Raw genomic sequence first — 23655 nt, forward strand, 5'->3', positions numbered from 1 at the left:
CCAGAGTCGACCTTTATTTATACTGGTTAGTGCCCAGAGTCGACCTTTATTTATACTGGTTAGTGCCCAGAGTCAACCTTTATTTATACTGGTTAGTCTCCAGAGTCAACCTTTATTTATACTGGTTAGTCTCCAGAGTCAACCTTTATTTATACTGGTTAGTGTCCAGAGTCGACCTTTATTTATACTGGTTAGTCTCCAGAGTCGACCTTTATTTATACTGGTTAGTGTCCAGAGTCAACCTTTATTTATACTGGTTAGTCTGAGTCACGTGGACTCATTTACAAGAGAGACCTGTTTTAGACAACATTTAAAGGATTCAAGGTTCTTTATTTGTCAATCGCACCTCGTGGTACATGTGGTGGAACGAAATTATTTACACAGGGTCCCAGTTACATCCAACAATAAAATGTAAAAGAAAAACAGTAATAACATTTAAGATATGAACTAAAAAAACAACATTAACTAAATATACACTAAGCACTAATAGCATAAAAACATTACGCCGAACAGCAGCACGGACATGAGTCTGTGTGAGCAGATAAGCAGCAACATGAAACAGATCAGCAGCAACATGATGTAATTTTTTTCACAGTGATTATTCTGGTTAGAGATTCATGAGTCTAACAGGCTCAGGGTAGAAGCTGTTCCTCAGCCTAGTGGCTCTGAACTTAATGCTCCTCAACCTCCTGCCTGAGGGGAGCGGTGTAAAAACTGTGTGTGCTGGGTGAGTGGGGTCCTTCGTGATGCAGGTGGCCCTCTTCCTGCATCTGGAGGTGTAGATGTCTGTGATGGTGGGGAGGCTGACTCCAACAGACTTCTGTGCAGCCTTCACTACTCTCTGCAAAGATCAGGCTGGAAGTGTTGCTCCAGCTGAGGTTGTCATTCATGTGTACACCCAAGTCCTTGCAGCTGGAGACCACTTCCACCACAGATCCTCTTATTTTCAGGGCGGGGGGGGGGGGGGGGGGGGGGTAGGTGTGTTTGTTCCTTCTGAAGTCCACGGTAATCTCTTTTGTCTTCTGTAAAGTACAGACAAAAATCAATTAAAATCAAATAAAAGTGTAGTTATTAAAACAGTCAAATCAAGGGGCCAAATAAAAAACTCAAAACAAGATTTGCATAGATTTTTCTATTGACATTGTCACGTGTTGAAAATAGAAATCAAATTGGACATCTTCAAATATGATATGCTTATTTATCTGAAATTTTATTAATCTATTCAATTCAGTTTATTTATACAGCGCCAAGTGACAACAGAAGTCGTCTCAGGGCACTGCACAGAAACATTCATGTTTAAAAATAATAATTTGACATAATTTATGTGAGGAGCAGACCGATTTGAGTTGAACTCCGTCGCAGAACTCTCATCTTGAGCAAACACGAAGGAGACGGTGGAAAGGAAAAACTCCCTCGTGTGCAGGGGTCTGCAACCTTTAAAGAGCCATTTCTGCCCTTTTCGTTCACTAAATGAAATGAGTCCAGAGCCACACAACCTGCTACAATTGTCATTATCAACTGGTGGCTCATGGGCCACTTTAACTTTGTTAGAGGGGGCTTTTCTGGCATGAAATTATAAAAATAAAAACATCTGTTAACATTTATTGATATTTTTACATTTTGAGACAAAACTAAAGACCGGATTCCATTCATCCATCCATCCATATTATCTTTACTCACTTCTTCCTCTTTGGGTTGCAGGGGGTCACTGGTGCCCATATGGTCACAAGTCTCACAGAAGACTGGATTCTTGTAAAGAAAATGAAGATATTTTGCCATTTAAAAAAAACTAAAACAATGAACTGTGCAGGCTTGTGTTTTTTTTTGTGTGTGGAGAAATTGAGTGTCCTACTTTGAAGAAATAAAGCATAACGTTAAAGTGAGTATAATTTACTCTGTATATTACAAAGGAAATGACAAGAAAACTGCTAAAACTACTTTTTTTTTTTTTTTTTTTTGCTGTGGGTGTAACGTCCCATAAAATTCAGTTTTATGTTAGTTTTGGTCAAAGCTTGAAGGAGCCGCTGCGAAGGGACCAAAAAGCTGCATGTGGCTGCAGACCCCTGTTCATGAGGAAGAAACCTTTAGCAGAACCAGGCTCAGGACAAGCGGCCATCTGCTTCGACCAGCTGGATTTGAGAGGAACAGGAAGGAGGAACAGATACACAATGGCAGGTCGAGAATCACGTGTTAAGATAGAAATTATATGAAATGAAAACTATTTAATTTTACCAATTAATTTTAAGAAATAAGGTCAGTTTGTCCTCCAGTAGTCTTAATCCTAAGGCAGCATAACAAGCCAACCCTAACTATAGGATTTATCAAAAAGGAACGTCTTAAAACTGGACAATGTGTCAGCCTCACGGACAGAAACTGGAAGTTGGTTCCACAAGAGAGGAGCCTGATAACTGAAAGATCTGCCTTCCATTCTGCTTTTGGAAACTCTAGGAACCGCAAGTAAACCTGCACTCTGTGAGAGCAAAGTGCTCTGCTTGGAAAAAAATGGAACAGTAAGATCTCGAATATAAGATGGAGCTAGGTTGTTGAGGGATTTGTAGGTTAGAAGTAGGATTTTGAATTCAATTCAGAATCAACTGAAGACTTTTTAAGTATTTGGACACCCAGGTAATCTACAGCGATTTATCTTATGTTTACAGAGTACAAATACTCTGCTGTGTTTTGTCTCTTATTCACATAGCAGAGCTTTTTATATCCCCTGACAAGTATTAATATTCATAATTTCGGTCTGAATTATACATTTCAGATGATCCAACTTATTTGGCTTGAATCAGCAGGACTTACTGGTGCCTTGAGTTTTAAGGAGTCATAGTTTGTACAACCCTAGTTCTGCAGAAGTTGGGATGTAGTGTCCAAAAATGTAATTTAAGAACAGAATGCAGTGATTTGCTAATCTAAATCCATATTCAAAACATCAAAGTTTATTCTCAATAATCTAAGTATAAAATCCAACAAAGTTCAGTCAGGTCATCCGGACGGTTTCTTTGGCTATGGCTGCTTCAGAGGAGTCGACGGGGGAGAGGGCGGGCCCCAGAAACCGTCTTTTCACCAGAAAACTGGTTAGTCCACTATTCATTCAACCTGCATTTATACAGGTTAGTCCCATTGAACTATGTGAGTGTGCTGCATGTGGGACTCAGTTTGTTTGTGGCTCCTCGGGTTGATGAAGTCCTTTGGATGAAGGATGAACAATCTCAACAAAAAAAAAAAACATTCAGATGACCTGACTGAACTTTGTTGGACTTGCTTGGTGTAAATTTGAATCCCCACTAACCGTTTAGGATCAATTGAACCTCCATTCTTTTACCCACTTCTTCCTTTTTGGGTCACGGGGGTCACTGGTGTCCATATCCAGCAGTCGCTGTGCGAGAGGTGGTGCACACCCTGGACAGGTCTCCATTCCATCACAGGGACACATGGACAAACGAGACAAACAACCATTCACTCTCACACCTAGGGACAATTTAGTCACCAGTCAGCCCAAAATTCATGTGTTTGGTCTATGGGAGGAAACCAGAGTACCCGGAGAAACCCCACACATGCACAGAGAGAACACGCAAACTCCACTCTACTGCTCTGGCTTTTGGTTTTGGTGCCACCCCTGGATTTTCAGTGGCTCCCACATGCCTCCCCCCCATTAAACCATTTATGGAGACACCATTTATTTCAACTGTCAAAATCAGTATTTTCACTTTCTCCTTCTTTTTTTGCGCCGCTGCTCGTGCTCCTTCCAGCTCATTTTGACAGCATGGGTCACAAATGTAGCAACGGTGCAATAAAATGGTTTTGTAAAGACGGCAGGTAGAGCGCTGCTAAATGACTTCACTGTTACCACGAGGCTCATGGAGTGGGGCAAAGCTGGACAGAAAGCTTGGCTGCACCACTTTGTGTCTAACTTGGCTTCCAGCTCTGACAACAACGGGGTTTAACCCTCACAGATACAACCACCTATTCAGCAGTCGCACAAAATATACACAATTATCTCTGTCCACTGTCCCAATAGACTGTTAATTTTTTGTGCTCTTCTTTTTATTTATCAACTGTGAACATCTCGTCTTGAGAACAGAACAGTTTCCTTTCCCAGTCTAAGTAGGACTAACTTGTTTTTCTGCAACCTAAGACTAATGACGAGAACACAGACCGTAGTACTCGCGTGCCGGTAATTTAAAGACATAACATGGAGTAAGCTCGTTAAAGGATGCCTTTCAGTTTATTCCACCGCTCTCCTCAGTCTTTATTCACGCCTTCTCTGCAGACAGCGCGACGTAATGCAATGATTTCAGCCTCCATCTGTTTCCTGCCTCCATTACTCCCTCAGCCTCTCCTGATCTCCTTCCTGTTTCAGATTCGCCTTGTGGAGTTGAGCTGCCGGTATCTCTCTACTTCTTGCCTCTCAGCCTCTTGCGCACTCATAGCTCCATTAACTTTATTTGCTCTCAGATCCTCGAGGAGTGCGCTCCTGGGCTCACACGAGTGCGATTACAAATCAGGCAGGGTCGCATGATTGACGTTAAAATGGCTAATTTGATACACACGTTTCTTTCTGTCACCACAATTTTACATGGAAGTGATTATCACTGGATCTCACTGGATCTTCAAATTATTAACTAATCCAATTGAATATGGCCGCCACAGTCAGCTGAAAGCACAATAATTGATAGTTTCACAGATATTTTGCTAACATTTCATGTGGTTGTATTTAAATCATTCACAACAAGCTTCAAGTGTTACTCATTGTGCAACATTTTTGCTTAAAACTTTAAATGTTGAAGCTGATACTTTTTTGTCTTTTAGCAAAATATCTCATGAACTGATGGATGGATTTTTATAGAAACCTTCAGGAAATGGCTATTGGATGTATTTGTACAACTAAATAACTTGTGGAGACAGTCAAAGAGAAGATGGTCGCCACAACAAACCAGTCGTAGCGGACACAAAAACTGCCAACTCATTTAAATAGAAAATTTCATGTGGTAGTAGCTGAGAGTCATTCAGGAATGATGAGGTCAGGACAGATGAGGTCAGGCAGGAATCCCCGTGGACTATGATGTTTGCAGATGACATTGTGATCTGTGATAAGAACAGGTGGAAGAGAACTTGGAGAGATGGAGGTATGCACTTGAAAGAAGAAGAATGAAAGTCAGCTGAAGTAAGACAGAGTACGTGTGTGAATGAGAGGGAGGAGGTGGAACAATGAGGTTACAAGGAGCAGAGGTCACAAAGGTGCAGGACTTCAAGTTCTTGGGGTCCACTGTCCAGGAAAATGGGGAGTGTGGAAAAGACGTGAAAAGAGAGTCCAGGCAGGATGGAGTGGATGGAGAAAAGTTTCAGGAGTGATTTGCAACAAAAGGGTGACGACAAAGATTAAAGGAAAAGTTTACAAGACTGTGGTGAGACCAGCTGTGTTGTACGGTCTGGAGACAGAGACATTGATAAAAAGACAGGAGACAGAACTGGAAGTGGCAGAAATGAAGATGTTGAGGTTCTCCTTAGGAGTGACAAGGATGGAGAAGGTTAGGAATGAGATCATCAGAGGTACAGCACAGGTTGAACAACTGGGAGATAAAGACTGAGATGGTTTGGACATGTCCAGAGGAGGAACAGTGGGTATACTGGTAGAAGGATGTTACAAATGCAGCTACCAGGAAAAAGACAAAGAGGAGATTTATGGATACAGCTAAAGAGGACATGGAGGTAGTTGGAGTGAGGATAGAGGATGCAGAGGACAGAGTGAGATGGAGGAGGATGACTCCCTGTGGTGACTCCTAAAGATGGAAAACCTGAAAGAATAAGAAGTAGCTGAGTCATTCACAATACAAACTCTTGATGGAGACGTTTGGCATAATGTTACATTCAAAGCTGCAGCTTCATTGTTTCTCATTTGGACGTCATTGGTCACATATTTAGGTTGGTCCACTAATGACAGCACCCAGTCGTGGAGCTGAGATGTATACCAATTCAGAGCCATGTTTCCCTTACCAGTATCAAAGGAGGGCGGCCCACCCTCCACTGAAAGCATCGACTTGCACAAGGCCAGGCATCACCCTGTGACTTCATTCTTCAGTGAGGATACTCACTGCTCAACCACTCAGTATTTTTTCCCCCTTATACGTACCGGGAACAACCTCTGACTCATGGTGTCAGTTTACAGCCAATAACAGAGACTTCACCATCAATACCAAAGCAAACACGAACAGGACTTTAACAAGGTCAACCCATTTCCACACTCAGAAACATTGCACAGTTAAGTCAGGTCCTCTGGACGGTTTCTTTTTGTTGAAATGTTTCATCTTTCATCCATAAGACTTCATCAGTCCGAGGAACCACAACAAACTCCGTCTTAAAAGCACCTTCACATAGTGGGTCAACCAGTTTGATGGTGCTAAGATGGTTTCTGTAGTCCGCCCTCTCCCCCGCCGACTCATTTGAGCCAGTCATGGCCAAAGTGGTTCTAAATTACCTGATTCATGCTCAATAATCCAGGTAGAAAAATCCAACAAAGTTAAGTCAGGTCCTCTGCACGGCTTCATCCATTCCATCATCAGCGCTGGTAATTTCCACAAGGCTACCCAGCATGCTTTGCAGCTCACACAGTCTCTCAAGGACTCTCTCACTGAGAGAACTTTGTGAGTTTGGGGGGAAATAACACAGTTAAACAGAGACACACCTTTGCTTTAATCTGGGGTCTACAAATATCTGTGTCTTGGTGTTAATGAGGTTTAATTATCAGAATTAAATTAGTAGAAACATGAGTCGAAGGGTAAAACGCTCTTTCTCTATTCTGCTGTGCGTGGAGTTCTGATAAACGGATCATATCAGTGTGTGATCGCCCGCGAGCCGGATTAAACAGATTTATTTCTGGGGGAATACTAACGATGACACACAACAGCTTTGTAGTTGGTTTAAAATGGTTTATAAATGGAATCGATTAACTGAGATAACTCATTATAGTAAATGACACGGAGAAGTTCAATATGCATCACACTCGCTTTCAACCCAGCTGAGTTCTGCTCCGCCTCTTTTGTTCCGCTCTAAGCTCACACCTGAGAGGGGCGTGGACGCTTCACCTGTCGTTTATGAACCGTCTGAGGACGAACTGGTCTGTGCAGCCATTTTATTGTAAATGAGAACTGGTCCTTAATGGACCCACCTGGAGCAGCAACATGTCGGTCACTCAGGGAACTAAAAAAACGTCAACATTTTGTTTTTATTTAGAAAAGCGTAAAGATTTGACAAGTCAGAGATGGCAGAATAATATGGTGTTAAATAGGAGGCATAGTGTGTCATTTTTTGTTTTTAATGTTGCTTCACATTTGATTATCACAACTTTTATTGCAAGGAAATAAATCTTGAAATGTAATTTCTTTGAATTACACGTTTGTGTTATATGTATTGCATGTATGATTCAATGCATCAAATGAAACCTGTTTAAAAGGTAACGGATCATTGTAATACTTGGTTTATTTACATAATGACTGTAATCGCTGGCTGTCAGTAACTGTGACCCCCTGAGCAGTTTAGTTGAATCACCCTGCAGTAAACGATGAAGGAATAATGTCTTTAGTGTGCGCGTATGATGATGAACTCGACAGTAAGCGCTAATAATTTATTTGTCATTGCAGCACAGTTATTGATACAACCTGACATCCTCAAATGACTCAGTCCAATTCCGATAAAAGGGAATCATATTAACGGCGGTGCTGTGCAGGCAACAGCAGCACATTTTTCTCTCTTCTCCACCTCATTTGCCACCCACACACCAGGACTGCTAATTATAGCTGCTTCAATCACACCTAACCAGCTGAATCAGTTCACGCTGAGAGCCCGAGTGGGAGAGAGCAAGTCTATTAGGCCCTTGAAACACAAAGGGATGCGTGGAAATAATCTGCTTGTTGCACAGGGACTTTAATTTTTCAAGTGTACAGGTGAGCAGAGGGGCAGAATTATTTATGTGCTTAACATGCAGCACGGGTTTGTTGTGAAATCTACACCCAGAACATCTGCTGATCTAAAAAAGCTGTCAAATACTAGTGTTTCTGATTAGATTTGTTAAAATGTTTCATCTGTGATAAATTAAAAAAAAAAAAATCACTAAATAAGCATCATTTACTACAAAATGTTTACGGCATTATTTGTAATACACGAGGGAAATCGGCAGCCATGTTTTGTTGCCAACAATTACAATTTGCCTATACCTTTATTATTATTATTTTTTTTATTTAACCTAACAAATATATATTTTCATGGAGCCAGTTTACAGAAGTTATGTCTTACCTTTCTAAAGAGTATTTGTGAGACATTTTTTTTATCGAGCACAAAATAAAGCCTGAAACAGTCTTTATGTCCTAAATAAAATTTGTTTTCCAATTCTTTATGTGGTCCTTCAATTGCTATAAATATCTTGGAGGAATAAAATGTTGCCCACCCCGATCTGAACAGAAATAGCGACTAAAAGCTGTAAGGACGTGGGCCGTGGTGGAGAGCATTAAAGCAAGTCACGGATTTATTTGCTGTTTTCTAACCATTGCAATAACCTTGATGACGTTGAGTTAAATTAACCCCAAAACAATATTTTAAAGATGTAAAAATTGTTAGAAGCAACTTTTTTTTAAAAATATAAACCATTAGAAGATTGCATATTTGGACAGCTTATATGGCTTTCTGGAAAAAAAAAAAAAAGGATAGCGCAAGTAACGCCAAGATACCTAAAGCCTGTAAAGCTGTGAGATGCTGGTCTACAATCAGAGGCTGTGATTAAAAATTAATTCTGGACTACTCTCAGCTGTTTCCATGACAATTGCAAAAAATCATGGAATTGGTCATTTATCAACCCACCACGTCTAGATTTAAGATAAAAAGAAATGTAATACTCTTGAGATTAACCTGTGATTTTTATATAAGAATGCAGAAACTATTACCCAAGAACGTGGAGGTCAGAATCTTGAGAAGATTCAAATTGTCAGTTAATCAGTTCGTACCCAAAACATTCAGACTCTTCATCAACGTCTTCGTGTAGTCTGGTCGCAGAGGCAACAGGTCCAGGAGAGCTACACCCTCCAGCTCCTCCTGGGGAACCCCAAAATGTTCACAGACCAGAGAGGATACATAATTCCTCCAGAGTGTTCTGGATCTTCCCTGGGGTCTCCTGCTAGTGGGGCGTGCCAGGAAAACATCCAAAGCGAGGCATCCAGAATGTATCCTAATCAGGTGCTCGACCCACCTCAACTGACTCCTTTAAAGCCAAGGAGCAGTGACTTTACTCTGAGCTAACCCCGGGTGATGGAGCTCCTTGCACAATTTCTAAGGCTGAGCCTGGCCACCCTATAAAGGAAGCTCATTTTGGCTGCTTGTATCCTGGAACTTTGATCCAAACATCATGACTACAGGTGAGGGTTGTATTGTAGTCAGACCAGTAAATTGAGAGCTCTACCCTTCGACTCAGCTCCTTTACACCACGAATGACCAAATCAACGCCCTCACTTCTGATGACAGGCTCCCATTTAGTCAATCCATCTCTTGCTACTCCACCTGGGTGCATCCCAGTTCTGATGGGTTAAATGCAGAGAACCAATTTCGCCATTGTATGGGAACATACAATGTTGACAACACATAGCGCTTTACATTCTACTATCACGCGTGAATAAGATGTCCAGATACTTACACTCCTCCACCTGAGGTAAAGACCCCCCTCCCTCCCCCGAACATCTCTGTGACTCCTGCCGCCACCAAAGGCCGTGCTTGTTTATCTCTCTGGTAGTTCGAGATCTCTATGGTCGAGAGCTGTCATTTCTAACTCGGGGCCCAAAGCCCGACCCGAACTGACCCGAATTCGGGGCGAGTCTGGCCATAATAATGGTTTGGATGGCTGGGTCAGTGTCGAGCTTTTCATTGCGTCAGTGGACACGCGCAAGTGACGATCCAATTATATGGCAACATGGCTTGTCATACCTTGACCAGCCGCATGCGGCCATTTGACCATGCTCTCACAGACCTTGAAAGAGGTCAAATAAAGGTCAGTTGAGCTTCAGATAGGACTACCTGTACTGCCAGGAAGCGATCCATCGCCCAAATGGACGTTCAGCCGCTACGCTCAGCAGACGCGCGCAGCCGACGACACAAACAGGTGAGATCCAAAAATATTCGACATGTCAAAGCAGGGTCCATGTCTGAATAATGCAGAAGCAGTGATTTAATGCACTTTGATGGCCATGAAAGGACAAACACCCCCTCAGCTTCGATCTTCTGCCCCTTTTATTCAGCCACTTGCGTTCGTCGACCGTTAATAACTATATAAGCAACCAAAGCTTAATTAATAATGTTTGGCCGGGTCGGGTCGGATTTTTTGGGCCGAATGCAACTCTACTCTGGGCTGCGACAAGTTAGAGATGTAAAATTTTGAGGAAAATACACAAATTTTCACTTGGAATCAGATAGAGTAGACACGTTTGGTTCAGTTGCACAAGTGTTGTACAAACACTCGGCACAGTTTTCCAGGAGTGCGCTTAGCAAAATCTACATATCAACAAATTCCACAGCATTTTGACCAAAACTTGTAAATGTCCAATTCTGCGATTCGTTCAGTTTTCCACATCTTGGAAATAATTGGGTGCAACAACCGATGGGTCATTTATACGGCGCATTCTAACAAGCTCTGTTTTGGCAGACGAGTCTAAGCAGTGGTGCCAAATCCTGTTCCTCAAAGGTCTGCTGTCCTAGATGTTTCCCTGCTTTTCATCAGGTCTTCAAGTTCTGCAGAAGCTGTTAATGGCACATCCATTCAAATCAGGCGTGTCAAAACAGAGGAACGTCTAAAACTTTCAGTATAGTTGGACAATGTTTGGATAACTCTGGTCTAATCCCTCAAAAATTAAAAGTTATCCTGTCACCCACCTCTAGAACAGACATATAATGTTACTGCAAGTAAACTGACCCAGGGCTGAGAATTTTTATTCTCTGTAGGTCGCAGTCCTGGAGTGTGACCTCTGTAAGGTCACTGGTTCATCAGTGGTTCTGCTGCAGAGTCCAAGTTCAGTTTGTCTCCAGGCTCTGTCATTCAGTGGCATCGCTTTGTGCCTTGTCTTTTTTTCTCGAAGAGAGCTGGCACAGTAAGTGCAAACAGGACGAATTTGACTCCAGTCCTGAAGCTTTTTTTTTTTTTTTTTTTTTGCCTGCCTCACTGCTGAAATTGTTGGACCAAACCCTCGCAGTTCCCTTTTTTGTTGTTGTTGCTCAAATATTCTTTTCTTCTTGGCCCGTTTGCAAAAACTGCTATGGAAAAATACTGGAGCTACTTGGACTCGGCAAGGGCAAAACAAAAAGGAAAACGCGAGATTCCCCGGGGTTTGGTGCAATCTGTCCATTTTTTGCTGTTTCTTTAATCTTTCTCCTCCGTCTCACTTAGCTTCCTTTCATATCTTGCATTCATAAAGTTTATGACTGCCTCTGTCTCCTCACCTCCCTTCAGCCTTCGGTGTACACTTTCAACTCGATCAGTCCACTTAAATGACCTAAAGAGGATGCATGGAGGAGGTGTAGCGTAGAGGACGAAGGGTAAGGAAAGACTGTGTCGAGGAAATATTTGGAAAAGAAACAGAAGATCTAAAGAAAGAAGACACAGTAGAAGAAATATGATGTGAAAGTGATGCTGCTGCTTTTTATGTCTATTTTTAGATCCTCAAATGAGCTGTTGGTTGTTTTTAGGCAGCATCATCAAAGTGATGTCTGGAAACGGCGTCCTTCAGTCTGCTCGCCCTTGACGTACATATTTGTCAGAAAAATAAAAGACGGAGACGGGGGCTTTGTGTGAGCGCGACCAGTCCCATTTCCCAGCAAATATATTGTGGCTCCACAGAGCTGCACAGTGAAGAAGATGAGAGAGGAGAGAAGAGTGGTAATGATTGAGGGGGGGGGGGGGGGGGATAAATGGAGGGAGAGATGTGCTGACAGGACTGGCAGACTTGACTGAGAAGAGGGAAGGACACCGGTGTCATCCCATCTGTTTGTATTAATTTATTTTTAAATTGTATTCCTTTTTTTTTTCTTATTTGTGACACTTGGCATGAACTCCTCCCCCGTCATGAAGCAGAGCAGATCCACGTTTTCCCTTTCGTGATTTAAAAAAAAAAAAAAGAAGCTTTCCGTCTGTCCCTCATTCATGCACGGATTGCATCAGCACCAACGTGCCCCTGATGTTGGAGCGGAGTCAGTTGGCCGGAGAACGCTCTAGAAGCATCGTTCTTTAAATTATTCACTTATCCTCCTGTAGGCTGCATCACAATGCTGCAAACGTGCGCGGTGACTTGAGTGTGCATTGAGAGAAGAACGTCGTGCTAGACCTGCTTGTGTGTCTGTGTGTGCAGTGATGTCTTCACAGTGGAAGTGGAGCTGTGTGCACTTAGAGAGCAGCATAAACGGCGTGTGTGTCTAATGTGCTGCACTTACTGAAGGCGGGTATGCCAGGGCGGCGTAATGCCTTCTTTCAGTCAGGACCCCAGCATACGCGCTCACTCAGAAACATGACACTGTTTACCAAACAGGAAGGTTATTATTTCTTTACCAGAGGGGGTCTTTGGGCACATCAAATGTGTATTTCTTCTTCGACAAATACCTGAAATCTCTTTCACCCCTCTGACTCTGTTAAATATTAACACATACTTTATTATTTATCACGTTTTTTTTACTCTAAACTCGAGCGCATACGAGAATTTTATCTCACTAAATAAGGTAAGTGTAAAAGAAGAATCCATCCATCCGTTATCTTTACCCGCGTCTTCCTTTTCGGGTCGCGGGGGTCACTGGTGCCCATGTCCACCAGTCCCTGTGCAAGGTGGGGTACACTCTGGACAGGTCTCCAGTCCATCACAGGGACACTTGGAGACAAACGAGAAACATTCACTCTCACTCAGAACTAGAGACAATTTAGAGTTACCAATCAGCCTAACATGCATGTTTTTGGTCTGTGGGAGGAAACTGGAGTACCCAGAGAAAACACATACATGCACGGAGAGAACATGCAAACTCCATCCAGAAATACCCCGGGCTGGGATTTGGTCCAGCGATCTTCTCACTGAGAGGCAACAGCTCTACCAACTGATCCACCGTGCCGCCTAAAAGAAGAATGCTTTCGTAAGGGGCCGAGATGGGGTGGAGTCGACAGGGGACCAGAAAGTCGCGTTTTGACTACCAGCCATTCCCACGTCGTGGTGACCCTGAGCAAGACACCCAATCCCCAATTACTCCCCGAACGCTTAAATAGCTGCCCACTGCTCCACCTGGGTGTATCTCAGGTGTGATGGATGAATTCAAATTCAGAAATACTTTATTAATCCCAAAGGGAAATTAAGTGTTATCGTAGCTCATCATCCTGGTTTCTTTCAAGAGTTGTTATAGATGCTCAAAGCTGTGGGCAGGAAGGATCTCCTGCAGCGAATCCTAAAAATCTGGCCACAGATACCGATCCGTCCACCTGGATCCAACTTGCTGTCAGATCCGGCGGGCCTCTCTGTCCTCCTGGGCAGCAGGACTGCCCGAATGCCAGGCAAAACTTCACCCTGTGCGATGGTCACTCCTCCCAGCAGTTTGCCGAGCTCCTCGTCACCCCAGACAGACAGCTGAAGGTGCCGGGGTATGACCCAGGTCCTCCCATTGTCACGAGTCGAGTTAGCTCCAGGATCTCAGCGGTCAGGTACTCGAGCACCGCCGCCAGGTTGACGTCTACAGTGTCTCCATTTCAACTCATTTGGGATTTGGGACTGTGGTTGAAGTATTTGAGCTTTTGAGATGTTAATCAGCTGCTCCTGGTTGTTAAAAAACACCTTGTTGTCACGGTTACACATCATAACAAATGCCCAAAAGTAACAAGCTTTTAGTAATAATCCATCCAGCTGCACAGCATTTGATACCAGAGTAAATAATCTGGAAAAAGCGATTTACTTCAAGAAAAAGTAGGAATTACAGTTTTCAAAAGCAATAACTCAGAATGAAAGTAACAGCTACTCCAACATGCAGCCACACCGAGCGGCGCAATTCTAGAATGAAACGCAGTGAACTAATTTCACCATTGTATGAGAACATTCAATGATGACAACACATAGCAGTTTACTTTACTTTACTAAATATAAACTCTGTTATTTTTTTTTATGAGAAATCTTTAAATTAAAATGACTGAAGAAAAACGAAATCATTATTTGGTGTGACTACTAGACACAGGCCAGAAGATGTGTTACGTTGACAGTATAACCCTGAGTAAGAATGCCATGGTCTCCATGAATTCCAGTATTAAAACAAACATTTTAAAACTTAATCCATTTTTACTACTGACAACTCAGAGCAGTAGGTCCAGTCACAAAAGGGAGAGTAAAAAGCAACGTCTCCATTATCTCCTTTCTAGTCATTTTAAACCATAGTAATGGTGTGACAAAAAACTTTTGTGGTTTCATCACCAGTTTCTTTACACCGTGTTATACATTAAAACTCCTCGTAACTAGTCAGGCCTAGGGCGGCTGTGGCAGAGTGGTTAGAGCAGTCGTCCTCCAATGCAAGAGTTGGGGGTTCGAATCCACCAGCAGTCACATGCCGAAGTGTCCCTGGGCAAGACACTGACTGAACCCCTCGTTGCCTCTGATGTGTGTCCCATCAGTGTATGAAAGTGATAAAGCTCTGATTAGTCTCTTTAGAATGATTTGTTCAATTAGCTTTGTAGAGATCTAGTAGAGTGCTGTATGAATGGGTAAATGAGATTGTGTTGTAAAGAGCTTTGAGTATCTCGAGAAGATAGAAAGGCGCTATACAAGTACAGTCCATTTGCCTAGTGATCACATTTTGCATTCAAAACCACCTCAGTTCTTATAAGTGTACAAATCAGGGATTTTGTAGGCTTCTGTTCAGGTGTCTTGGTAACCAGTGATGATGATCAATGATGGTCATTGGCTGAAACAGAAGCAGGTTTGATGTTATGGGTTTGGTTGGTAGTTTCACGTTACATCACACCTGTGAGGTCCCAGGCAAAGATTTCAGTGCAAACTGCTTTTTTAACTAGTGCTATTCAAATGATTACAAAAAAAACCCCCTAAAAACATGGCAATGTTGAGGACTGTAGGTTCACTGGTCAGCATAGGAAATGTTGTAAAAAAACTAGTGAAAGATGCGTTGTACCTTTAAAATCCGATGTCCATCGTCTTTTAAGAAGTAAGAGATGCCTGTGAAACTCCTTCACATCCAGATAAGTGTGGCCCAAAGTGTCTTTATGGAGCAATTGAAGTAAAAAATGTCATGAATGTACAGGAAAATGCGGAGGCAGAAGGACTCATCGTTGCTTTTTTAATTAAGGTGTAAAATAAGTGTGAACTTGACTGAGGTAGACGAGACTAAAGGGAAAAAAAACACAAGAAAACCTATAATATCACAAATATATGATTAAAAACGCTGTACCTCCAGTATGGAAACGAAGCCAAGTAACAGAATATCCTTCAAAGAAATACTCAGGAAAAACTGGAGTAATGAATGAAAAATTGAAATAGGTTGTTTGAGGAGCTGAACCTCTCAGATGATGCTAACGTTATTTAGGTTGAACAACGGACAATCGTTCAGTCAGAATGTCTACCAATGTAACGAAAACCTGCTCGTCAGAGCGTGCAATGTTTAGTCCCATTACTGCTGTAGAGAGACCTAAAAAAATATAAGTATTGTTTCTACTTCTATCCAAATTACAAGTGTCCAAACTGATTGTCCAAATAAACCTCCCAGCTGTCGATCTTTCGAGTCCTTGGATATAAAATAATGAGAGCCCTGATCTCAACACTACTCAGTGTGTCTGGGGTTACACGAAGACACGAGCGAGAAACTTCCACAGAAGAATAATTTAAGATCCTAAAAACATGTTTCACAGCTTCTTTTCGACACCTGCCTCCAGCTTTTGTACAGTACTGTAAAGAATATCACCGCTCATCAAGAGAAAAACGTCTACAAATGTTGGAGAAAAATATTCTCACTTAATATTTAAATAAAAAGAACCACACTTGATGGCAGGAGAACATTTTTGACCAGTGTTTTACTTTCAAGGACACATTCAAGACAGATTACATACATAGGTGGGGATGAACAATATTATCGGCCGATATTAGCGATAAAGTTCAAAAGAACTTACCGATATAAAAGGCAGATGGCCGCTTGTCCTGAGCCTGCTCTGCTGGAGGTTTCTTCCTGTTAAAAGGGAGTTTTTCCTTTCCACTGTTGCCACTGTGCTTGCTCAGCATGGGAGACTGCAACGAAGCCAAGATTCAACTTGTCTGCTGGATTCCTTAGATGGAGAACTTTACTAATTGGCTTTTATGTGAATGTTCCTGTAAAGTGCCCTGAGACAACTCTGTTGTGATTTGGCGCTACATAAATAAACTGAATTGAATAAATTTGACATTAAACATAATCCAAGTTGAAGTGTTGCATCATTTTCAGCCCCTTTTTGGCATCTGCATTTGGTAGCAGGACAAACTGACAAAGACCATGCAGAATAATGTTGTATTTTAATTCCACAGCAGATACAGCTGTGTAGTCTCTGTAAGTAGGTCTAGGAAAACAACTATCAGTATTGGTATCGGTTATCAGCCAAACAAGTTTTAGCATATTGGATATCGTCCAAAAATCCAATATCATGCATCCCTACATACATAAAGCATTGAACATGTTCGAATGAGCGTGGAGCAGTTTGCTGCAGACTCTTGTACAGCAAGAGGGAAAGATGTTCTCAGCCATAATGTAATAAAAATATTCATGCCAAAACTTCTCTAACAGAGTGACTGCTGAAGCCCACGTGCCGTCAGAACCGTCCTAACCTCCGTTTCCTCTTTATGCGCCTCAACAGCAACGGCCGGTCCAGCAGTCTCTGGCCTCCTCTCTGTGCAGAGAGTCCCACTGGAAGTGCCTCCTCCTGACCCTCCTCATGTACGGCTGCTTCGCCACGCTGGCTTGGTGCGCTCTCTGCCGCGTGCCTGTTCTCGGCTCCTCCTCCATAACCCTCGGCGCCGACGACGACGCTGCGGCGGCGGCCTATTACAATGACATCCTGCACCTGGAGAGCCCGTGCTCCAGCGGTTACGTCTACATCCCCCTGGCTTTCCTGGCGATGCTGTACGTGGTGTACCTGGTGGAGTGTTGGCACTGCTTCTCCAAGACGGCCACGCTGGCTCACGCCGAGTTCCAGGTATGTCGGAAATGATGGCGCAGAAACGATCCACAAAATAAATCTGAATTCAGTGGAGTTTACTAACGTTTGATAGTCCACAAGCATTTTGGTCTCAGTTCAGCTCTATTAAGAATTCTAGGAGCATTTAAAAGTCTCTTATTGTATTTTTCTGCTTCTGCCACAAAAACAGCAATCATGACGATATAAAGAGACACTGGCAGAGCCTGTTTTGCTAACTTGCTAACTCTAACTAAATGCTAACTCGTTCGTCAGGAGGTGTACGAGCGAGTGCAGAGACTCCAGCAGGCCACTCCCTGTATTTGGTGGAAGGCCATCAGTTATCACTACGTGAGGAGGACCAGACAAGTGACGAGATATCGCAACGGAGACGCGTACACGACCACACAGGTGGCGCACGCACTTCCTACTTTCACTTTAGCTATTTTTGCTGCACGATGAAACTTCAGCTGCAGTTCTGGTTATGTAATCTTTTCTAATAACAGTAGCGACTTTCTTTCTCGTTCATTTGTCTTTGCCGGTGCTCCCCTCAGGTCTACCACGAGCGGGTGAACACTCACGCCTCCAGCTCGGAGTTCGACTACGCTCGCTACGGCGTCAAAGACGTGTCAAAACAGCTGCTGGACCTGGAGCGGCACCCCGCCGTCCGCCTTCGTTTCACAAAGTGTTTCAGGTACGTTCAACAGTCGGCTCTAGAACAGGTTGACTTGGAGGTGAACTGGATCCTAAAGGTGTTCTTTTCTTCGTGTTGTGACAGACTTTCTCCTTCTTTGTGTATTTTAGCTTCTCCAGCGCGCGTGCTGAAGCAGCCTACCTCACCCAGGTAAGACGGAGCGCTGATGCATATTTCCTTCTGTTAGTAATAGAGATCAACCATAATAAAAGCTAGAGAAATTACATTTCCTGTGAAAATACAGTGTGAATCCTTATTGCTGCAGAACTTTGCTGAAAAACAGCTGAAACTAGCTAAAAAAAAAAAATCTGCTGAAATGAAGCTGAATTGGAAGTACAAGCCTAAGTTAGCAGAAGAAAGCAGATAGAACGCACATTTGCTGAATTTGGTTTAAATGAGCAGAAATTAGAATGGAAAATGTAAATTTAGCTTAAAAAAGTTGAAATTAACAAAAAAAATAGCTGAAGATTAGCTGAAAAGGCAGAAAGAAGCTTACATTACCTGGAGAGTGGAGAGAGGACATTGTTCCTAATTGGGATTAAAGAAGCAGAGATGAGCACAAAAAAGTGGAAATTATATGAAAAAAGCAGAAATTTGCACACGCACAACACCACAGCTGAATAGTAGCTAAAGATGCAGAAAGAAGCTAAAATTACAAGAAGGAAGTTGAGAAAGCACATTTGTGCAGAATTAGGCTGAAAAAAGTTAAATGAATGCAAAACGTGGATTTAGGTGAAAATGCTTAAATTAGCATAAAATCAGCTACATAGAAGCTGAAGTAACAGAAAAAGCTGAAACTTGCAGCAATAAGCTGAAAGTAGCATAACAAGCTGAAATTAGTAGAAAGACGTTAGAAGAAGCACAAAAATGTTGTAGTTAGCAGAAAGAAGCTGAAAGGAGCACAAAACAGCTGAAAGTAGCTAAAAAAAAGTTTGAATTTGCAGAAAGAAGCTGAAGCAGAACAAAAAGTGAAAGGAGCAGTAAAAGGTTGTAAACAGAGCTAAAGATATGAAGGATGTAAAATGAGATCAGTTCATTTTCTATGAGACAAAAAATGACAGAAAAGTCTCAACTATCTCAAAAAGCACCAATGCCAAAAGTCAAAGCAGGATTGTCCTGAACGAGCTGAATGTTTTGATTTATGATTCGTTGAAATGACACGAAAACTTTGGAACGAGAAGCTGAAAAAACGCGCAGAAGAAAACCGGATCCCAGCAGAGTGAATGCTTCATAAACATTCACGCATTATTACAAACCCCTTTGTATCAGTTTGTTTTCTTCCACTCAGCATTAACTTATTAAAATGAAAATAAAGGTGAGGCGCAACGTTCATAGCAAAGTTTTAAACAAAGATTAGTTTTTGTTACAAAGTGACATCAGTCATCAAACCTTGTAAATCTGAGTGAACTCCAACTGTTCAGAGTTGGTGAGGACGACGCCGATCTACCGTCACACGGGTCTGTTACAGTAACTCGCACCACTTTTATGTGCTAGGATTGATGAGCTTTGGCGGCCATCTTGACTCAAGTTGAGTTCAAAATTTAATTCCATCCAATAATTACTTTCATTAAAGCGTGTCCATCAGTTCATGGGACAGTTTTTGCTAACAGGTAAACAAACACGCAGGTAGACGCAGGCAAAAAAACCAACAACGCTCGCTTTGACAGCAGTTCGTAAGGATTATTATTTATTAAACGTTGTTAAATTATTGTAACTGTGTGTTTCTTTCTCTGCCAGCGGGCGCGTTTCTTCGGGGAGAACGAGGGGCTCGACGACTACATGGAGGCCAGGGAGGGAATGCACCTGAAGAACGTGGATTTCCGAGAGCACATCCTGGCCTTCCAGGATCCGGCTCATCAGCCGTGGTTCTCCAGGCACAGAGTGTTCTGGCTGGCCTCGGCCTTCCTGCTGTCCTGGCCGCTGCGGGTGGTGTCCGAGCATCGCACGGCGTACGTCCACTACCACGTGGAGAAACTGTTCGGGGAGGACGAGGACGTCGGCGTGGGAGGAGGAGGAGGGGGACAAGGCGGAGGGAGAGGTGACGGGGTCGACGGAGGGACTGAGAACGGGATCCATCCCGGAGGAATGGGAGTTGGTCTGAACGGGACGAGCTACAGAGCCATCTCTCGCGTCAACACGGTGGACATGACGGAGCTGGAGTGGCACATCCGCTGCAACCAGCAGATGGTCCCGAGCTACTCTGAGGCTCTCCTCATGGACTTGGACATCAGTGGAGGAACAAACCCTACGGCCTCCACGCCCATCTCCGGACCTCAAGGTGTCACCCCCACCCAGGGCTCCCACCCTCCTCCCCTGGCTCTTCCCGTTGTCTTCAACTCAGCGTACCTCCTGCAGAGCTGCCCGCGGTGTCGGCGAACCACGTCGAGCTCCAGTCTCCCCTCGAGGCTGAGGGCCCCGATGGGAACCACAGCCCTCCTGAACGCCACCGTGGCCGGGATCAGAGCGGCCGGGCCGGGCGGCGGCATCGGAGGAAGACTGGTGCTCAGCCGGAGCGGATTCTCTCTGGGGAGACTCGGAGGCGGGCGTCAGAACAGCTTGTTTCACTCAAGGAGCATGGGAGGACTGGGAGGCAGCAGGGAGGACGGAGGGGGGAGTGGAGGAGGAAGCAGCAGCGGAGGAGGAGGAGGCGGAGGAGGAGGAGGATTCCTAGGGTTAGGCTCGAGACAGAACAACGAGGAGACCAGAGGGGTCCTCGAAGGAGAGGACGAGGAGGAGGAGGAGGAGGTGAGGAGGAGGGAAGGCAGGAGAGGAGAGCGGGATGAGGAGGCTGAGCAGGAGAGCGGAGGGGGAGGAGAGGGGAGGGAGGGGGAGAGGGATCGCCCTCCATCCTACCAGGACGCGTTCTTCTTTCCTGTGCTCATCATACACGGGGAGGAGAGCTGCCACGCCGGAGACGACATGTGAGACAGAACGAGTCGGTCAGGGAAGAAAACGGAGCACACGGGAACGGGTCCGAGCTGCGAGGATCGGGTCTGTGGGGGGGGGGGGGGGGGGTGTCTACATGACACGGTGCGCTCTGTCAAGAATCTAAAGCCACAGGTTCAGAGGCAGAGGAGCAGTCACAAAGTAAGACGAGCACATAACAGAGCAGCTGAACACACGAGGGCGACGGATCAGACGGAGAAATGTGCGTTTCCACGCAGGAGGAGTTGGAGTGGGAGAGCTAACGAGTTTAAAGATGGCCGCTCGGAGAGCTGCTGAACCAGCGTGCGTTTGTTGTGCAGCAGACGAAGCCCAACACTGAAGCAAACTCGTCTTAAAAGCATTAATTTAAACGAGATCGGACACGAGCGAAAAACCAAACAAGAAGATTTCTCCCAAGTTTTCAGTTTGCAAACAAAATTCTCCAAAAGCCACAAAACCGAACCGTCAGACAGATCGGTACGACTCGGACAGCACCTGCACGGTCCGCCGCGCGAGGAAGGAAAAGCATCGATTTTTCCTCCTCGTCTCGTCACGCTGTCTTACATCTTCCTCCATTAGCTTCCCGACCACTCCATCCATTACCGTTATGGAGCTGATAGGAAAAAAAACTTCATAAAAAGTGGAGCGATCGCTTCCTCTGTTGGCTCTCTTCTGCACTCCGTCCATTTGATCACATCTCCTGGACTCCATTACCCACGCACCCCTCTGCTCACAGAAAACCTCAAGTCAGTGAGTTGATGTCAATCTGAGAAACGTGCTCTTCTTAAATTTTACTAATTAATCATAATGGAACGGTTTATAATAATAAAAAAAACTTTATTACAATTAATAAACTAATAAAAATTATAACATAATTGAGTTTTTTCAGACCAGGCCTTTGTTTAAACTGTTGTTAAGGTCTGTAGAGTTAAATCAACATATTCGACACTGAAAACTCTGAGGACGACGGAGTTCTGTGTTCCTGGAGGTGCTGTTGTCACATTTCACCTCAGTTTATTCTTTACAGTAGTCCCTCGTTTATCGCGGGGGTTGCGTTCCGGACACCCCCCCAGGCAATATGTGAAACTCCGCAAACTAGCGACGTTATATTTATTTGAGTATTTATAAATATTTTAAGGATTTATAAACCTTTCCCACACTTGCATTGTTCGAAACTCTTAAACCTACGTCATTTTAACAACATACGTATATGTACTGCACAGTACTGCAGTATTTTACCAACTCTGCAGAACACACTACACAGCAGCTCGGTTCCGGTCCGGTTCTGATCGGCTCTCTGCAGCCCTTTAGCACCAAAACACTTTTGGAGGAAGCCGGACCTTCGGATAGCCGGCACAAATGGTCTCGATCGAGCCCAAACCCGGATGAAAAAAGTCCTGGTGAGCTCCGGAGAAACAAAACTTTCACTCCATTTCAGCAGAGGGAGACGGCTGGAAGCACTGCTGGGGCTTCTGGGTAGAGTTGCATTCGGGCCTAAAAAATCCGACCTGGCCCGAACCCGTATCATTTTTTTCGAGCCCGTCCCGAACCCGAACTTTTTTTTTTACTTAAACTTTTACAGCTTTTGTAAGCAAATTAGTTTGGCATGATTTCAAAGAAAGGAAGATATAAGACGTCTTGTTTATTAACAAGAGTCAGCGGATTATTATAGTATTATAATATTATAGTTATTAACGGTTGGCGGACACGTGTGGCTGATTATCCAAATTGGGTCCGTCAGCCGCGCATGCATCCGCTGATGCAATCAAAGCCCGACAACGACCTGACCCGCCCATCCAGCACATTATTTTGGACCGGCCCAGCTTGAATTTCTGGTTCGAGACAAACGCAGGCCCGGGTTAGAAATGACAGCTCTGCTTCTGGGAAATGTAGTCCTTTCGAGTGGCGGTACAGTGTAAGCTATGAGGGAAAACTACAAAATGGCGGCGCATGTCTGAAGTATTTTTTTCGTTAACTTTTCACTGTGTCCTGCATCGTCCCAATCACGAGAGTAATATTAAAGTTGACAGCCGTGCGTCGTGTACTTTCTGTTCTTCTCGTGTTCAATCTCCGTTTGAAAAAACGCGAAAGAGCGAGGGACTACTGTATATCACATCACCTGGAGGTTTAGGTTGTCCCTCCCACCATCTTGTTTAATAAAACCAGACATCTCCCACTGAGAACTCTCTGTGGGGAAAAACAATCTGAAGAAATTGTTGTTTAATAAAGTGATTTAAAGAAGAGCCCGCACATAGAAATAAACGTAAAACGTTTTAAGGCAGCCAACACAAAGTGAGGCGGTAATTTCTACTTGTTATATCAGCAGTGATTGGCCTGTATATTAGAAAAAATCAATAACTCAACCTTTTTTTTTTTTTGTATTTGTATAATTATATCCAAAACATATTTTGGCATGAAAAAACAAACAAACCACTTTTTCCCCTTTTAGGTCCAAAATGTTTAAACCGCATGTGAAGCAACGCCTGAGCTTTCGGGCGTTCTTGTTAAAAAAGTAATTAAAAGCTTTTTGTGTTTAGTGCAGATTAAAAATGTGGAGGAACTTAAAATAACTTGCACTCGATGATCACGATCATTTCCTGCCCTAGAAAAAAAAAAATCTCCGGTCGGGTTGTGCTAAGCTGCTCCCGTCCGGTTCTGAAGACTCGTGGATGCTCGCTGCCGAAATGTAAAACCTGTAGAAGTTTTCAGGAGCGCGCTGCTTGTGACGTGGCTAATTAAAGCTAAATGCTCTGCTGAGTGATCTGTGAAGAGTCCACGTAAAAAAAAAAACAAGACAGGGGCACAGACAGGAATCCTGAGGGACTCGCAGGTTTGTCCTACT

At 43.6% G+C, this 23655-nt stretch overlaps 1 protein-coding gene across 1 annotated transcript in view; it reads left to right on the forward strand.

Moving 5' to 3' along the window:
• The window catches only part of LOC119416791 (transmembrane protein 151A), a 21587-nt gene extending 710 nt beyond the window's left edge, over positions 1 to 20877 (forward strand). The window contains exons 2-6 of the mRNA XM_037683981.1: positions 16877 to 17215; positions 17471 to 17605; positions 17749 to 17888; positions 17999 to 18038; positions 19626 to 20877. Of these exons, the coding sequence (XP_037539909.1) occupies positions 16877 to 17215; positions 17471 to 17605; positions 17749 to 17888; positions 17999 to 18038; positions 19626 to 20813 (1842 nt within the window). The 3' untranslated portion in view covers positions 20814 to 20877. The remainder of the gene's footprint in view (positions 1 to 16876; positions 17216 to 17470; positions 17606 to 17748; positions 17889 to 17998; positions 18039 to 19625) is intronic.
• The last annotated feature ends 2778 nt before the right edge of the window (positions 20878 to 23655 follow it).

This window comes from Nematolebias whitei, chromosome 1 (genome assembly GCF_014905685.2).
Source record: "Nematolebias whitei isolate Nwh7 chromosome 1, NemWhi1, whole genome shotgun sequence".
Lineage (NCBI taxonomy): Eukaryota > Metazoa > Chordata > Actinopteri > Cyprinodontiformes > Rivulidae > Nematolebias > Nematolebias whitei.